This window comes from Natrix helvetica, assembly GCF_964273705.1.
Source record: "Natrix helvetica genome assembly, chromosome: 16".
Lineage (NCBI taxonomy): Eukaryota > Metazoa > Chordata > Lepidosauria > Squamata > Natricidae > Natrix > Natrix helvetica.
The window spans coordinates 11,298,370-11,316,340 of NC_138563.1; the positions used below are offsets into that span (position 1 = coordinate 11,298,370).

The 17,971-nt window shown below is 53.2% G+C and overlaps 1 protein-coding gene across 1 annotated transcript in view; it reads right to left on the reverse strand.

Moving 5' to 3' along the window:
* The window catches only part of LMNA (lamin A/C), a 41,141-nt gene that overhangs the window by 15,273 nt on the left and 7,897 nt on the right, over positions 1–17,971 (reverse strand). The window contains exon 2 of the mRNA XM_081968046.1: positions 2,432–2,588. Within this exon, the coding sequence (XP_081824172.1) occupies positions 2,432–2,588 (157 nt within the window). The remainder of the gene's footprint in view (positions 1–2,431; positions 2,589–17,971) is intronic.

The window sequence follows — 17,971 nt, forward strand, 5'->3', positions numbered from 1 at the left end:
CCCCAGGAGACTGGGAGTTCTAGTCCCGCCTTACGCACAGAAGCCCCTGGGTGACTTTGGCCCAATCCCCAGGAGACTGGGAGTTCTAGTCCCGCCTTAGGCACAGAAGCCCCTGGGTGACTTTGGCCCAATCCCCAGGAGACTGGGAGTTCTAGTCCCGCCTTACGCACAGAAGCCCCTGGGTGACTTTGGCCCAATCCCCAGGAGACTGGGAGTTCTAGTCCCGCCTTAGGCACAGAAGCCCCTGGGTCACTTTGGCCCAATCCCCAGGAGACTGGGAGTTCTAGTCCCGCCTTACGCACAGAAGCCCCTGGGTGACTTTGGTCCAATCCCCAGGAGACTGGGAGTTCTAGTCCTGCCTTACGCACAGAAGCCCCTGGGTGACTTTGGCCCAATCCCCAGGAGACTGGGAGTTCTAGTCCCGCCTTAGGCACAGAAGCCCCTGGGTGACTTTGGCCCAATCCCCAGGAGACTGGGAGTTCTAGTCCCGCCTTAGGCACAGAAGCCCCTGGGTGACTTTGGCCCAATCCCCAGGAGACTGGGAGTTCTAGTCCCGCCTTAGGCACAGAAGCCCCTGGGTCACTTTGGCCCAATCCCCAGGAGACTGGGAGTTCTAGTCCCGCCTTACGCACAGAAGCCCCTGGGTGACTTTGGTCCAATCCCCAGGAGACTGGGAGTTCTAGTCCTGCCTTACGCACAGAAGCCCCTGGGTGACTTTGGCCCAATCCCCAGGAGACTGGGAGTTCTAGTCCCGCCTTAGGCACAGAAGCCCCTGGGTGACTTTGGCCCAATCCCCAGGAGACTGGGAGTTCTAGTCCCGCCTTACGCACAGAAGCCCCTGGGTGACTTTGGCCCAATCCCCAGGAGACTGGGAGTTCTAGTCCCGCCTTAGGCACAGAAGCCCCTGGGTGACTTTGGCCCAATCCCCAGGAGACTGGGAGTTCTAGTCCCGCCTTACGCACAGAAGCCCCTGGGTGACTTTGGTCCAATCCCCAGGAGACTGGGAGTTCTAGTCCCGCCTTACGCACAGAAGCCCCTGGGTGACTTTGGTCCAATCCCCAGGAGACTGGGAGTTCTAGTCCCGCCTTAGGCACAGAAGCCCCTGGGTGACTTTGGTCCAATCCCCAGGAGACTGGGAGTTCTAGTCCCGCCTTAGGCACAGAAGCCCCTGGGTGACTTTGGTCCAATCCCCAGGAGACTGGGAGTTCTAGTCCCGCCTTGGATGTGAAAGCCGACCGTGTGACTTTGGGGCCACTCCTTCTCTCTCAGCCCAGCCCACCTCACAGGGTTGTTGTGCTGGGAAAAACAGGAAGGAGGACTAATTTGGTATCATGGCCAATTTGAGTTTTTTATAAAAATAAGAAAGGCAGGATATAAATAAATAAACTATAGAAACAAACAAACAAGTGGAAAATGCCCCTGGGCAGGGAGGCAGATCCCTGGCTGGGGATGATGGGAGCAAGAGTCCACACAGCCAGATCCTCTGAAAGGTCAGTGAATGGAAGAGTCATCTGTCCATTCCTCCTCTCTGCCTTGGCAAATGGTGGGCTCTGTCGCCCCCTGCTGGCCTCATCTGGTTCCTGCAGACATGAGCTTTTCCAGCCTCCCCAGCCAGTTTTGGAGGGAGAGGGGGGGGGAAGTGAAGCTGTTCATAAAATCCAGACTACTCTAGACTGCAGCCCAGAGAGGGTGCAGGACGGACATAAAGTGGGGAAAGCAGAGGGAAGGAGGGGCTTTCTCCCCCTTAGTGACGGAGCTTGGGGTCACTTGAGCCTGGGAGTGTCTGAGCAACGTAACTTCAAAGACGAAGGAGCTAAATTCAGGACAGTCGGTGGCACCTCTGTGGGCAGGAGCAGTCTACCTTTGAAGGGCCACCGCTGAGCACAGTCAACAGCTCTGTTGGTCCTCACAGACCAAGGAAACTCTCAACCTTGGCAGCGGAATGATGGGTGGACTTCAACTCCCAGAATTCCCCAGTCAGCTGCCAAGCTGGAGAAATATTCTTCTATATGGTGCTGCTGTTTTGGCCTCCTTCCGGCACACATTAAACCCACAATCACAAAAGTCACCGAAAGATAAAAGCATGGCCAAATAAAACGCATGACAGGAGCCCAGCGACCCATTGTCCGGGAGGGGGGAGAAACTCAAAGACCACCAGCCTGCCTTCAGTCCTGGAAGCCTAAGAAGGTCGGCCAGCCTAGGAAGGACCTGGAAGGCTGGGGGTCTGCTAGCAGAAGGACCCTTCCCCTCCCGCACAAGAGGCATTTACAGGCATAGTCTACCTGAGCCTACAAACTCCTTCCTCCTGGCACATTTTGGGACCGGTCGTCCAAAGATGGACGCGGGAGGGAGGCCCAGAAGGAGGAACAGGCCCCCTCCCATCTCAAGCGCAGGGACCCTTGGGGTTCTTTCACAGGTGTGCCTGCTCTACCTTGGCCAGCTGGCCTCTGAGGTCACGGACTTCAGCCTCCAGGTTGCGATTCTCCCCCAAGGCGGTGGTGAGCGCAGCCTCCTTGGAGTTGAGCAGGGCCTCCACATCCTTCAGGCGCCCCTGGGCAGCGAGCAGGTCTCCTTCCTTCTTGGCGTTCCTTAAAGGGAAAGAAGCAGCGATGGGTCAGGAGGAAAGAGCCTTCCCATCAGCCCCGCCGGAAGACAAGATGGACTTCGGCACCGGCCCACAAGATCCCCACGGGAAGAAGACTTGGGAGCATGAGAACATGAACCCAATTTAAACCCAGGCCCAGAGATAAAGAGAACGACTCCATTCACACATGTCAGCAAGCTTTCCCCTAAGGAAACCCCCAGATGTTTCACTGAAGTTAAAGTCGGCACATCTTAGGCTTTGCCAAGGAACACCGGAGTCTTATCCTGTCGGGCGTTTTTCAGGCGGACCCTCCGTGTATTTAGAGTGGCATGAAAGTTACTCAGCGTCGTATCGCATCAAATGCCCGGAGATGTGAAAAGCCAAGCAGGATAGAAACCCAGCCATACATGAAGGCCAGGGGGTGCAGCCCTCCAGAACAGGCGTTTCCAACCTTGGACTTCATCTCCCAGAACTGCTTTGCTGGCTGAGGAACTCTGGGAGTTGAAGTCCACAAGTCTGAGAGGCGCCAAGGTTGGAGCGCCCTGCTCCAGAATGCCAAGCTCAGCCCCGGATGCCGGAGGAGGGGGGGGGGGGTCAGCGCTTGGTAAGGTCACCCACGGAAAACCCTTGAAGCCGGAGGGGAGTTTGTTGCGTGGCTCTGCTTGCGAGAAGGACACTGGCCACGTTTTGCGGAGCACAAGGGAGGGGAATGTCCACATTGCGGCAGCACCAAAGGCCGCTTTCTCCGCCGGGCGGAGGCCATCCGGTTGCCAGGCTTTGGGACCAATGGCTGGGGGGGGGGGGGGGGCTCCGTGGGTGGCATCCAGTGAAGGCAGCAGGGAAGTGGGTGGGGCTCCTAAATAGCCCCTCCTACGCTTTCCATCCAAGCCCAAAGGCCGGGGGGGGGGGTGCCAGCAACGGAGGCAAAGCAGGGGAAACGGGGCCTCGTTGTTTAAGAAACTTTCATTTGGCTTTAATTTAGGAAGGAGAGAGAATAAATATAGGCAAGGGGAGGAAAAAGCCAGCTCTGATCCAAGTTTCCACTCCTCGGCTGCCTCCCTTCCCTCCATGGAGCAGAGGAGAAGAAGCTCCCCCCAAAGCAGCCGCTTCAAAGCTTCAGAACTCGGGGGGGGGGGGGCTGAGTGGAGGGAAGGAACACGGGGGGCTCCTCCACTCGCAGCCATTCCATTGGGGGGCTCTTCAAAGTCGCAACAGCACTGAAAAAAGGGGACGCAGTTTTCCCCCCGTGTGGCCCCTGCAGCATCCCCTGGGTGGCAGGGTGGGGGTTCAGACGCTTGGCAGCTGTCTCACGTTTGTGGCGGTCGCAGTGTCCGGGGGTCGCGTGATCCCCTTTTGCAACCTTCTGACAAGCAAAGTCAAAGGGGGAAGCCGGATTCACTTAACAACCGTGTGACTAATGTGACAACGGCAAGGATTCACTTAACAGCCACTGCAGAACAGGTCATCAAATGGGGCAAAACCACTGTCTCACTTAGCAACAGAAATTCTGGGCTCAGTCGTGGTCATAAGTTGAGGACTATCTATAGTTGGCCACGTGCAACCAGCCTCTGCTTTTCAGAAACCGCTTTGCCTCTTTCGACCCTCAGCAACTGCCCTGCGGACGCGAGCAGGTTTCTTTCCCCCCCCCCCCCTCTTTGGCTCCACAGAGTTTGACTGAAGGGCTTCGGTTTGGACTTGGTTTTGGGCAAAGTCTGCAGCAGGAGGGCCAGAGACAGGCAGCCCCTACGTTGATGCCAGCTGAGCCGAGGCCAAGCAGCCCAGAGGGGTGGGCCAAGGGGGGTTTCAGCAGCACAGACTGCCCAGGAAGGAAGAGGGATGGCACTCGGCCACTTGGGGAGGGGGAGCTGGTGGGTCCGTTCAATGCACGGATTTGTGGTCCTGGGAGCCGATCGGTGGCCAAAAGCAGCTGAGCTGCAGCTGCTGGCGAGGCGAGGATGGAGGCTGTGCCAGTCTCTTCCATCCAAGAGGTGGAAACGTTAAGGGCGCGGCTTAAGTGGGCGGGCCCAGTCGTTGAAACGGGTGGTGTGAGAGCGCCCGGGTGTTTCTGATTTTATGTTGGCCTCGTAAGATGCAGCTGAATGTGAAACTCAGGGTTACAAATTACACTCACCACAACAAATTACTAGGATGACAAATCTGAAAGCAACACACAAACACACACGCACAGCCATTCCTTGTGTGCTGAGTTTCCTCCCACTTCTCACAAGCAGCAACTGCAAGGAAAAGATGCTGGCAGGGGCAGCGAAGGGCCAAAAGGACACCGGGCATCCTTGAAGGTGTATCTATTCCTCCTTTTTATCCTTCCACGCAATGCAAATCCAGATGAAGACAGTGAGAAATCAGGGGAGGAGAAACCGGAGGATAAAAGGGGGAAAAGGAAGAAAAAGCATGGACTCCGGACTCTTTTTAAGGCAGCCGAAGAAGATGATAACACGCAGCCTCAACCTTCTCCTTTGAGCGTATCTATTTTGCAAGGGAGGACTGTGCAGTCATTCTGCCCACATCTTCGGCTCTGGGTCGCAAAAGCAAAGCGGCACTTCTAGTCCTCATGACCATTCCTCCTCAGACAGAGCTTCTTTGCCAGAAACGGAGACGGGGACCTCGAGATGCCAACAAAGAGGTTGCCAAGGAGACCTTTGGGCTGTTTCTCAAAAACAACACTACAGCCCCCCCTCGGCCACAATCGGGATTCCCCCCCCCCCCGCCCAAGGAAGTGGAATCTCAGAGTCATTCGTTTTTTATGTCACGAGGCTTTTCAAAGAAGTTGGGAAAAAGGGACTTTCTATTTTGGGTTTGGGAACTTCCTTTGCTGCCGAGTTTGCAAAGCTGGCCCAGAACCAGAATGGAAAGAAAGCCCTCTTCCCACAACACCCAGATTACGAAAGAAAAGAGCCACCAAAGGGAACAACAGAGTATCAGAGTTGGAAGGGACCTTGGAGGTCATCTAGCCCAACCCCCTGCCCATTCCAGACAAATAGCTGTCCAATCAATCCTTGAAAGCCTCCAGAGTGAGGGAGCCCCCAGAACCTCTGAACCTTTCCGCTGATCAATTGTTCTGTCAGGAAGTTTCTCCTTAATTCCAGGTTCCTTCTCTCCTTGGTTTCCATCGTCTGGCCTTCGGGGGCTTTGGAGAATAGCTTGACCCCCTTCCTCCTCTCTGGGGCAGCCCCTCAAATACTGGAATACAGCTCTCGTGTCACCCCAAGTCCTTCTCTCCATTAAACTAGCCAGGCCCAGTTCCTGCAACCGTTCCTCCTGTGTTTTAGCCTCCATAGTCCCCTCAATCATCTCCGTGGCTCTTCTCTGCACGCTTTCCATAAGCTTTCAGCATCTTTTCGGTATTGTGGGGACAAAAACTGGACAGGCAGCAGAAACGACCAGTTCTCTGGGGGAGAAAGGGAGCTCCACTGCCTGTCATCCTATGACTCATCTGCTCCGCTCCCAAAAGCCAGGAGGAAACGTGGGGAAAACATGCCCATTGCCGCCGCCACCCTTGCAAGTCGGAGCAAAATGCCAGGCTTCTCTTTCCAGGGAGAGTTTTCCCGGAATGCCAGAGCAGAGTTTTGTGGGCGCTGAGGGCCCCCCCCCACCCGGATCCTCCCACAGAAACAAGGGCTGCCCAAGAGAGCTGCGGGAAGGAATCATCAAGCACTGCACAGCCCAAGGGCCCCCGTCAGACTTCAGAGTTGCAAAATGCAAGCTGGTCTTTGCACTTACACACACACACACACACACACAGTGCCCAGCAGTTATTCCGTAAATGAGCCTGAATAAACCTAGTAACAAATTTTCTAAAGCCTGTGAAATGGATGGAACAGGAAGAATTGTGCATTTATTGAATATTAATAGTAACATCTGGTCTCCATTAACCTTGTTGGAGCCACCAGCCAGTGGCAATTTGAGCAGGCCTCCTCCTCCTCCTCCTCCTCCTGTCGCCTTCTCCGCTTCCAACTCAAAGGCAACTTTGCCACGACTGGTTTGGTTTCCCTTTCAGGTTACAGGTCGTCCCCAATTTACAGAATAACAGTATAACCGTGTTGGAAGGGAACTTAGAGGTCTTCTAGCCCAACCCCTTCCTTAAGACAGGAACCCTTACAATTCCAGTCAAATGGCTATCCAGTCTGTTCATAAAAGGCCTCCCATGATGGAGCCCCCACCACTTCTGGAAGGAAGCTGCTCCTGACTGTCAGGAAAGTCCTCCTTAGTCTCTCTCTGGCGTCTTCCTTCCACCCGTTGCTTCCTGCTCTGCCCTCAGGTGCCCCATCCCTTCTTCTCAACGAGAGCCCCTCAAATATGGGAGGCCTGCTCCCAGGCCACCCTCCATCCTTCTCTTGGTTGGAATGCAGAATGAGCCAGTGGTGGAATCGAGACCTTTTCCCTACCAGGTCTGTGGGTGTGGCTTGGTGGTCATGGCCATGTGACGGGTGAGCTCAAAAGCCAACTTTCACACTTCGCACACAAGCAACACAAAAGCCACACAAGTGACTCTCACACAATGCAGAAGCAGCTGGACTTCACACAAAAGGGCTCCGGCAACAAGCAGGAACCTCGCGGAGTCACGGTTAGGACTAATAAGCAGTAAAAATGCTTTAAAAAAGCAAAAAAAAAAGAAGGGGGGGGAGTAACATTCTCCAGCACAGCTAAATGTCAAACAGCTGATAATCAGAACCTTTTTTTTTCCTTTTTAAGGCATTTTTTACTACTGTTTGGGGGAATTGGAAGCATTTGTTGCTACCAGTTCCAGTGAACTGATCCGGTAGCATTTCACCCCTAGAATGAGCTGGAAGGGACTTTAGAGGTCTTCTAGTCCAGCCCCCTCCTCAAGCAGGAGAACCTCCTATACCAAGTGGCTTGTCTAGTCTCTTCTTAAAAACCTCCAGTGGTGGAGCAGCCACACTTTCTGGTGGGAAGCTGTTCCACTGGTTAATTGCAACCATTCATCCTATGTTACCACAACAGGGACTGGAAATGCATTGTTAAGCAGTGCAGTTGTTAAGGGAGACAGTGCGTGATTACACACAGTTTTATGCAAAGGTCGTTGAGCAAATTACCCACAGCCATTAAGACATCACTTGACTGTGACTTATGACCTTTCCTAACAACTTCCCCATGGATTGTCAGAAGCTGCCTGGGGGGGGGGGGGTCACAAGTGGCAATCAGAGGACTGCGGGATACGGCAACCGTCATAAGTGCGAGCCAATTGCCGAGGGTCTGGATCACAATCACAGGACCGCCGGTGGCTGCAGGGAGTGCCAGAACTGGCTGCAATTACCTTTTTTCAGGACTGCCATAACTCTGAACAATCGCTAAACAGGTGGTCGTAAGTAGAGGACTGCCGATACAGGCCCCACACTTTCCCAGCAGCAGCAGCTAAACTCTCTAGGCATAAATGCATTTGTATGTGACTAAGTTTCCAGCTGACCAGATGCAGGAAACAAGATATTCAATATTGCATTAAGGAGGAACAGAAACTACAACGTATAAGCTGCCTCCCGCCTGACTTTCCCTCCCCATCACCGTCTCCCGATGCGCTCAAAGCCCAGGCTCTGGGCATTTCCTCCAATAAGAAGGAGTTCAGAAGTTTTTGACCCTTTTCGGTTCTCCTTGTCTAGTTTTAAGACCTCTGTGAGAATTAGATCCCCTTTCAGGTCATAGTTAGGCAAAAACACACCCTTTTTTTCACTGGTGGCTCCTAGGAAGAGAAGCCTTCGCACCTGTGGGTGGCTGCAGGTGCCCCACACCACTAAGGGGGCAATCCTGAAGCTGCTCACCTGGGAAAGGTACCTGGCAGGCAGCTCACAACTGGCATTCCTCTGGGCTGAGGAAAGGCCTGGCATCCACCTAGGGGCTCTGCCTGTACCCACCCCCACCTCCACGAGAGCCCAGGAAACCGAACAACGTCCCTCCACAACTTCTCTTGGGAAGGGGCAGGGCCCCCACCAAAGGGCACGAGAGGGGGGTGGCGTGAGCAGGGAGAGAGAGCCAGCCGCTGCTCCAGCTGACGGGAAGCGCTGCAGGGCCGAAGCAGCCAAGAGAAGGCAGAAAGCTAAGGGGGGGGGGTCTTGCTGGAAGGCAGGTGGAGGCTGCAGTGGCAGACCCAGCCCTGCACAGACCTGGGGACTGGGGTTCAAACCTCAGTGCTCAGAAGCCACAACAAGCGGGGCACACAGTGGCTCCCTTGGCAAAGTGCCCCTCCAGCCGACTGGGGCATGGCCACTTCAGAGGGCTGGAAGGGGATGCAGCAAAGGGCTTCTTTTGGGTAAAATACTTAGTTGTGATTTTTAATGCCGAGTGTTCTAAGGTTTTTAACATTGTTTTGGGGATGACAATGTGGCCTCTGGGCGATTCTCTGGGCCAGGACTCTCCCCCTCTTCTGACCTGGCACTGCTGCTCCCTCTAGTCCTTCTCGGCTCTGGCCGAGAGGGTGTCCAGCCCCCGTGTTCCTTGGTGGCTGGGTTTCCTTTCACTGCTAACCGTAATAATGATTTCTTTGTCCAGTGAATTCCCCCGCATGCCACGGCCAAAATAAGTGAGAAGCAGTTTTGTGGTTTTCAGAATCACATTGTTTTATATTGCCACAGTATTTATGACATTGGGACTAGCCACCCAGAGCTGCTTGATAGGGAGATGGGCAGCACATAAAGTTAATAAAAAAATTATTTCCCTATCCTCTCGGGGAGCAAGTGGCTCCCTCGTTCCCCAAATGGGCCTTTTCCCTCCTTTTCTCTCTGTGATTGAGCAGGTGGACAGGACAGGCCCTTTAACAACACGGCTTTAGCAAGTCCCAACAACGTAGGAAAGCAGAGGAGAGGAGGGCAAGCTGGTACTGTGACTAATTCATCAACCACGCAAGTGGCGTTCCTTTCCCCAATTCCACCTTCTCCGGCACTGAGGTCATCTTCCTCCTAACTAAAGCATTCGATCCTCTCTAAGGCCCCAGCATCCTTGCCCCACATTCCAAGGGGGCCTTGGAGTGGCCTTAGGAGGGTCTCTGGCCACAAAAAGATCCACGCAGGAGACCCATGGCACAGTCTGCCTCGCCTGCAACCCTGGTCTGCGGTGCAGGCAGGTAGGCAGGCAGGCGAACCTGCAGCCCCTCCACCTGGAAGGACCTCAGTCCCCGGTGTTGGGAAAGGCCCAGGCCCCGGGCGTTCCTCAGGGAGGAGGAAGCAGCAGCTGCTGCCTGCCACTTGGGAGAAGCTTTGCAACTGACTCCCTTCGCAGCTGAAGCCTGTTCTGGAGACAGAAGCCCAGAAGGATTGTGTGAACAGAATACTACTCACAACACACACACACCAACTTTCCTCGCTGGATTTCAGCTCACTGACAAAACCCAGGAGAATTTTTTGTTTGACAGAAACAGCTGGTCTTTCACGGAGGATGAGGAAGAGGAAGGGGGAGGAAAGAAAGGGGGGAGGAAGAAAAAGAAAAAAAAATCCACCAATGGGGTAGAAGGTGAAGTGGGCCCACTGAAGGGGGGGTGGAGGAGAAGGGGGGGAGGATGCACTGCCAAGACTGCCAGCTGTACAGAAACAGGAATGCTGAAAGGGCCCAAATGTCTGATGGGAGGTTATCAGAAGGTGCAGCTGCAGGTTTTAAAGGCAACATGGAAAAACGGTTTCATAGACCCCGTTTCCAAACTGGCACCTCTAAACGAGCAACAGGCAGGCTCAGGGCATCAAAACAGAGCCTTCCTCCTCTAAAGCAGTCTACCTTTGAATTCCAGATCCCCAGGATCAGGGAAGCCTGAGAGTCGCCCAGGATCTGCTCCCCCCAAGAGTGCAATCCAATCCAGGAAGTCCTTTTTTATTTTAATCTGGGGAAATAGCAACATCACTAAGAAAAGATGCCGAATAATGTATCTTGGGGGGATACTGTAACTATTAGACCTGAAGAAATAAAAATAAAAAGCAAGCAAAATCGTAGCCAGAAGAATAAAAACATCTGCCTTGATGCAAAAAAAAGTTTTTAAAAAACTGTCACGGGAATTTAGCTAAAAAGGGGGAGGAGGCATTTTTATTTATATTAAGAAAATCCATAGGGCTGCCTGACTCCTCTTGGAAAACTCTGGGCATCTTTCCTAAAAGTTCAGGGTAGAAAACCTGAGTTGCCTAACGCGAAGGCTTGAAGAGATTGGATAGCCATTTGGCTGGAAGAGCACAGGGTCTCCTGCGTGAACAGGGGGTTGGACTAGAAGACCTCCAAGATCCCTTCCTCCCCTCTTCTACTGCTTTTCTGAAAAGGTTATGAATCCAGGCTTAAAGGAGCCATGCGGGTCCCTTGGTAAGGGAAAACAAAAGGAGGAAGGATTTGTCCGATTGTCTGTTTTCTAAGTTGGAGGCAATTTCAGGGAGTGTTCCCCTCCAAACAGTTTTTGTCCACTGACTCAGCCCCCAATCCTGGCAAGGAAGCTGGGCGTGGACTGACCCCGTGCCAGCTTCTAAAGCTCAGAGGAGGCCCAAGACCCACCAGGCGATTCCGATGCCTTGTTTTCCAAGAACAGCCCAGCTCTCTCCCAAAAGAGAATGGTCACGTTCTCCTTGCCCCCCCCGCCACTTCCCAGGGAGACCCCCATCCAGCTTTCTGTCCCTGCCGTGTGATGCAACCCCTCTGGGTGGGTGGGAAAGGGGCCAGAGCGTGGCAGGCATCATGCCACCACGCAAGAATTCAGGGCAGAGCTCCTGCCGAAGATGGCAAACAAAGCAGGGTTTTCTTCCCAGCCATGGCTGACGTCAAGGGCCACCCTCTGCCGAAGGGGAGGGAGAAACAGATCCGGTTGGGTGGGTGTGGGAGGCCGGCAGCTGCTGCTCTGGCTTGAGCCTTCACAAGGCTTCGGTTGGCCCTCCAAGCCAGAAAGGGTGCCCGGGAGGTCCACTGGGGGGGCTCCTTTCTCCCCCCGCCAATTTGTTTCGGAGCCTGTTGCTTGCAAGGGCTTAAGAACCAAACCAGATCCAGCAAACAGGCAGCTGCTTCCTTGCCAGGCAAATCCATTGAAGGGGAATGAGTGAATTCATTGCCAACGTTCAACATTTATCTGTCCTTTCAGGCACTGAAGAAAAACATGGAGAGGCTCTGTTCCTTTACATCATCAGTCGGTGTTTACTTAGAACGGTGTTTCCCAAGCACGGCAACTTTAAGGCTTCAGGGCAGGTGGGGAATTCTGGGAGTTGTAGTCCTTACAGTTGCCAGGATTCGGGAACCCTGATTTTGAGGAATAGTCTATTTAAATATTTTGGGTTCCCATCCATGCACCTCAAGCAGAAGGATTAAACCTTCAGATTATTTCTTTAAAAAAAACTGTTTGCACGGTAAACAGTCACGCCCAAGTGCTCCACCTAATAAACTACCATTTATTCAGCACTGCAAACAAACAGAATCTCTCCATTCTTCTCCCCAACTTGAAAGAGCAAGAGGTTAATTATTAGAAGGTGCAAAAAGTACTTGGGAAAACTCTCCCCAGGTCCTGGCACCAGCCGGCAGCTCCCTCCACGTGGCCAAGGCAGCTGCCGTCTGCTGCCAAAACCCTCGGCTCCTTCAAAAGCTACGCCTGGCTGTCTGCGCATGCTGGGGCTGGCGCAAGGTTGCCTGCCTGCCCGGGAGCAGCCCTGAAGCCACAACGGGGCTCCGAGATGGCGGTTTAACACTTAGAGGCCAACACGCCTCTTTCGTGGGCTTTGCACAGCCTCTGCAAAGCGCACACATCCTTCACCTTCTAGCATCTCACAAGGTTTTAAAAGAACCCAGCCACCTCTGCACAGACCAGGATGCAGATGTTCCAACTCTAGAGAGAGTGCAGAGAGCAACAGAGTTAATTCAGGGTCTGGAGGCTAAACCATACTTGTAGGAACTGGGTAAGTGTAGTATAATAAAGAGAAGGATTAGGGAAGACACCATAGCAGTATTCCAGTATTTGTGGGGCTGCCCCGAAGAAAAGGGGGAGTCAACCTACTTTCTAAAGCACCAGAAGACAAAAAAACAACAACAGAAGGAAACTAATCAAGGAGAGAAGCAATCTAAACTAAGGAGAAATTTCCTAAGAGGACAATTAACAAGTGGAACTAGTTACCATATTTTTTGGAGTATAAGATGCACCGGTAAGACGAACCAAGATTTTGAAGAGGTAATATTTTTAAAAAAGTTTTTGCACTCTGCAGATCTCCCAAACTCTCTGCACGTGTCATTTTTTGTGAAAAACAGGGCATGCAGAGAGTTTGAGAGGCCTGCAAAGGGTTCCTGGGGGCAGGGGGGGGGAACAAGTAAAAAACAGCCCGTTTTTCACTTGTTTCTGCCCTCCCCAGCCCCCAGGAGCACTTTGTAGGCTTCCAAAGCCTCTGCACATCCATTTTTGTGAAGGGGGCGGGGTTTCAGGAGGCCAAAAATGTTGTATTCAGTGTATAAGATGCACCCAGATTTTCCTCCCTCTTTTTTGGGGGGGGGGAAGGTGTGTCTTATACTCTGAAAAATATGGTAACTAGTGGAATTTGTGGATCTTTTAAGAAGAGACTGGAATGCTACTTGTCTGGAATGGTATATAAGGTCTGCTGCTTGAGCAGAGGATTGGACTAGATGACCTCCAAAGTCCCTTCCAAAACTCTTGTTAGTCTGTCAAATATCAAGGCGACCTAGAATCCTGTCAGTTATAGTGGCTAGGCATGGAAACAAAGAGCAACTTTTTGTTAGCTCAGATTTACGAAGCCCCTCCTAGCCTGGCTTGGAGGATAAAGAGTCCCTGATGGGTTCAGGCAAACCTTAGGATTAGGGATGGACTTTGAAAAAGGCTCCAGCCGCAAGGACTTGGCCTAGGAGCCAAACCAGCACAAGGAACAGCCAGAGGTTGAAGCCACAGGGAAGGAACAGCTCAGGAGCTGGGTGGTCCTTGGGGGTCTCTGAGTTTGGGGAATTCTGGGAGTTGAAATCCATCCATCTTCAAGCAGCCATGGCTGAGAAACTCTGCTCTAGAAAAAAAAAACCGCTGCTGGTTTTGGATTATTTCCATGGGAAAAAAATGACCCCGTTTTAAATTATTTTTAGCCACCTCAGCTATAAAATCCATGTGCTTTTTTCCCACTTAGTACAGAAGATGCATGCAACCGTACTTGGAAGGGTGTGAGAGCATGTAATTTTTTTACACATGACGACTCCACCGCCCCCCCCCCCCCGGATTTCCATTTTAGACCTTATTTTGCCTATTAAGACTCTAATTTAAAAGAGTGCTTCATTCAACCAAAATCTGGTTGTTGATCAGATTAATGGCTCCACACCTCTCTGTGCAAAGGCAGCAAAATGGCAGGTGTCAAGTGTCCTCGTTTCCAGGGGACCATCCGAGACGGATCCTGGAGACCCACAACAGCCGCCCCTAAACCTTGGGAGCAAAAGTCCAGGAAGAACAGGCGGCCCTCTTCCCTCCCCCCCCCACCATTTAACACGATGCCTGCAGGAAGCGCCCAGAACGGCCCCGACTGAAGAACCAAACGGGGACAAAGCCAGGCTTAGTTTCATGTTTCCTTCCATCTCAGCCTCCAGCGAAGGACAGGCAGGAGGACTGCAAAGCACCAGTTGCTCCCTGCAGACAATGCAGCCCCCTGAATGCGCAGAGGGGAGCAACCGCTTGTGCTGACAGGTGGGCTGCAGCTCTAAACTGACCCGGTTGCAGGGAAGAGGTGACAACATCCTCAACCAGGATGCCTTTTTCTCATAAAAAGAGGGGGAACAAGAAGGTAGAAGCACCTTTGGGATGGGGTAGTCCTCCTAATTTCAGACTCACATATTTAATTTTTTCTTCTTCCTCCTCCTCTTCTTCCTTCTTCCCTCCCCCTCCCCCTATTGTTGTTGTTATTGTCATTTCATTCAGTTTTTCTTCCATGGAGGGGTAATAAAATAAAGCAAATTGTGGAAGTCAAATGCCAGGTTTCTGGACGGGGGCTTATATCAGACAAGGGCCAAGCTGCCAGTTATGGGATGCAGCTAAAGTTGCCTTGGTCAGTCCGTCCAGTAGAAAGGCCGTTGGCTTCCACAGGCCAGCAAATACACAGAGGAGAGATATCCTTTTACCACTAATAAGTGCCAGGACTAATAGGTTAAGTTGCAATTCAGAAAATCTATTGCTCAAGAATCTTATCAAGTAAGGTTCAGGGCTAAACTGGTGCCAAGAGAAGAGCCAATGGAATTCCAGAGGGTTGAACTGAGTCTTTTGTGGCAGGGGTGAAATCAACCTACCTTCGCTACCGGCTCCCGAATGTGAGCGTGGGCACCCTCTTCTCTTCATTTGCACACGCAGGACCTTCCCTGCATGCACAGACAGTCAAAAACAGGACGTGATGATGTCCAGGTGGGTGGGCGGAGCCTCCCACCGTCACCGCTACCGGTTCGCCCAAACAGTTATAGAACCGCCTGAATGGCAGCCCTGATTTGTGGGAACGTAAGGACTCTGCGTTGATGACTCCCTTAACTCCGCCCCTGTTTCTACCTGCTGTTCTCCGATATAGGGAGACATTTCATGCCTTCAGGGCTCCAGTGAATGAGACTGTACCCAACAGAGAGCATTGGCATTCTATCCCTCTGATGCAAACAGAAACCGACTTGTTCCAAGATCGTTGAGCAAGCCAACTTGTTCAAGAAGTGGCAGTTACCCAATTTCCAGACGTCCCTGGCAAAGATGGGCATCGGGGATTTCATCCTGCCTCTGCAAGGGAGCCTAAGTCCCTGGCATCGGCTCAGGCCACCCATTTCTTTGCCCCCGAGCCCCCCGTGCTATAAGCCTGCCGAATGGTGCCCACCCTTCCTTCCAGGCAAGGAGGGAAATTTTCTCTTTTGACGCACATCCTGTTGATCAGAGACCAGCGATGGAGAAGTGACCCCAGCCCACCCCAAGAGCCTTGGTCAACAGGCTCAGGTGGACAGTCCGGCCTCCCCTCCGCATCCTGAATGGAGCCCAGGAGACCGGAGCTGGCCAGCAGGGGAGGGCAGCAGCTGCCGTTAGGAAAGCTGCCTGCTTGCACCAAGAAAGGCGGCCTGGACTCTCGGCCCTGACGGGTCAGTTGAGGAAGGGGAAGAAACTCAGAGCTTTTGCAGGTGGAAGTGCAGCCCCTCGCCAAAGCCTCACCATCAGGTTCCCAGGGTGGGCGACATAGACTAAGGTCAGCTCTCCTCCCACAGCATTGTTGCGTGTTTACAAGGCCTGCAAGCATTTAGCAAGAAAAACACGCCGTTTGCCTGCTCCTTTGCGATCCTGATCAGATTCTCAGCTCGGTGCATTTTGTCTAGCAATGCTTGAAAAACCTGTTTCAGCCACAGATGGTCACCAAACACGAGGTGATCCAGGCCTCACAAACAAGCTGGACTTCTTTACCTGGCCCAGACTTTGGGGAGCTGCAGGCACACTCGCTGGGTGGGGGCCCTCTGAATCGGAATCCGAACCCATGTCCCTCTGTCAGCACGAGAGGAAGGCCGTGTGGGTGCATGCTGGAATTCTCTTCCCCGGCCTAAGCTCAGCTTCCTTGGGAGGCCAGCAGGCAGCCTCGTCTCTCCGCTTGGTCCAGGCCCCTGCAGGGCTTCCCAAGCCCCCCCCCGCTGTCTCCGTCTTGCTCCCTTCCTTCATCCCAAGTCTGTGGAGGAGGCCTGACTCCCCCTCCCCACCACGCAGCAGCATTCCCACTGCTTCCACAGGGACCCCCGCCTGCCTCCCGCTGACCCTCTCCCAAGGAAGAACCTGCTGCCCCAAATGCTGTTGGGATGGTCAGTATAGAGCAGTTTGGGCCTTGGTCACCCTTGGCCCCTTCCACTCCCAGAATCCCCCAGTAGCACAGCGGCCACGCAGTATGCACACACACGCACACGGCGTCCCTGCTTTCACACCGGCTGAGCCGAGTCCAGAGGAGGCAGCTTCTTTCTGTCAGACACCAGGAGGTTTCTGCCCAAACAGCCGCTGGGAGGAGGAAGAGTCTCCAGGGATGAAACCCTTCAGGGGAGCCCAAGGGCCGGAAGCCCTTCCTGTGGCCGACTGGATCAGACAAAAGCCAGCAGGGGTAGGTGTCTCGTGCGAACCCAGACACGGGCAAGCCAGGTAAGCACCCCTTCCTAGGCGTTCTTCCTCCGCTTCCCATCCGGGAGGTGGGTTTGCCCTTCAGCCCCTCACCTGCCCACAGAGACCTAAGCAAAGGGTCCACCTCTCTTCACTAAGACGACGGGAGTTGGGCAGCGCCAAGGAGGAAGCGCCTGGTCGCAAGAATCAGGTTAAGCCGCATAATTCAGAAAGCAGCTCAGCTGGAGAAGGGGCAGGAGGAGGGCAGGCGGCTCTCTGCCTTCATCCCAGGGAAGGGAAGGCAGCTTGCGAAACAGAGAGGCTCGTTTCCGAGACGGGAAAGCAAGACCTCCAGAGGGGGCTGAGGAGGAAAGCCCCAGACATCAAAGGGAATTGCTCCCCAGCCCACCCGCTCACCCTCAGCACTATTAGCAGAAAAGGCATGGGTCTAGCACTGATGACGTTACCTAGTTGGGTCATGAAACATCTGCAAGGAAACCCCCAAGCTCAGAGAGCACCAAAGAACCCCACGGTCCTCCTCCTCCTCCTCCTCCTCCTCCTCCTCCTCCTCTTTCTCTTCTGCTCCTTCTCTTCCTTTCTGAATACTCCGTTCTAACACTGATGGTGTTACCTAGTTGGGTCATGAAACGTCTGCAAGGAATCCCCCAAGCTCAGAGAGCACCAAGGACCCCACAGGTCAACTCTGAGCTACAAAGATTCTCCTTTATCGGTACCATGGATCCAACAGGAGAAACTGCCCAGGATGGTGGGGGTGCCAGCTGTCCTTGGCTCCCAGTTTCCAGGGGTCCATCCCTGTTGCCCCAAATGAAGGGCACCCAGATCTCACCCCAATGGTGGGACCCAGTCAGGAAAGGCACTTTTGCTAAGCCCTCCAGAGTGGACTCAGATGAGGAGAAAGGAGCAGGACTCCCCCTCCGTTTGCCACTCGTCAAAGAGGCCACCTCCATGGCCAGCACCGTGCAGGCGTCCTGGACGTCGGTGGCAGCTGCTCCGAAACCCTGAAAAGAACAGCACAATTGCTACAGACAACTGTTGTTCCAGAGGCGCTTCTGCATGAAACCCAAGGCTCTGGGGTTTGTCTTGCTCATGCATTCCTTAAATTTAACGGCTCCTTTTAGTCTGTTTTTAATAGCTGCTCTAACGTGTTTTGTAAGCCACCTGGGGAGACTTTATTCCGAGTAGCTTAAGACGGTGTGTGCCTGCACATGTACACACAGACACAAACAAACAGAGACCTTTCCCAAGCCTGAAAAACTTCCTGGGCAGCAATGCAGAAAAAAGGACGACCAATAAGGAAGACAAGAATGTAAAGAGTGGGATTGTTT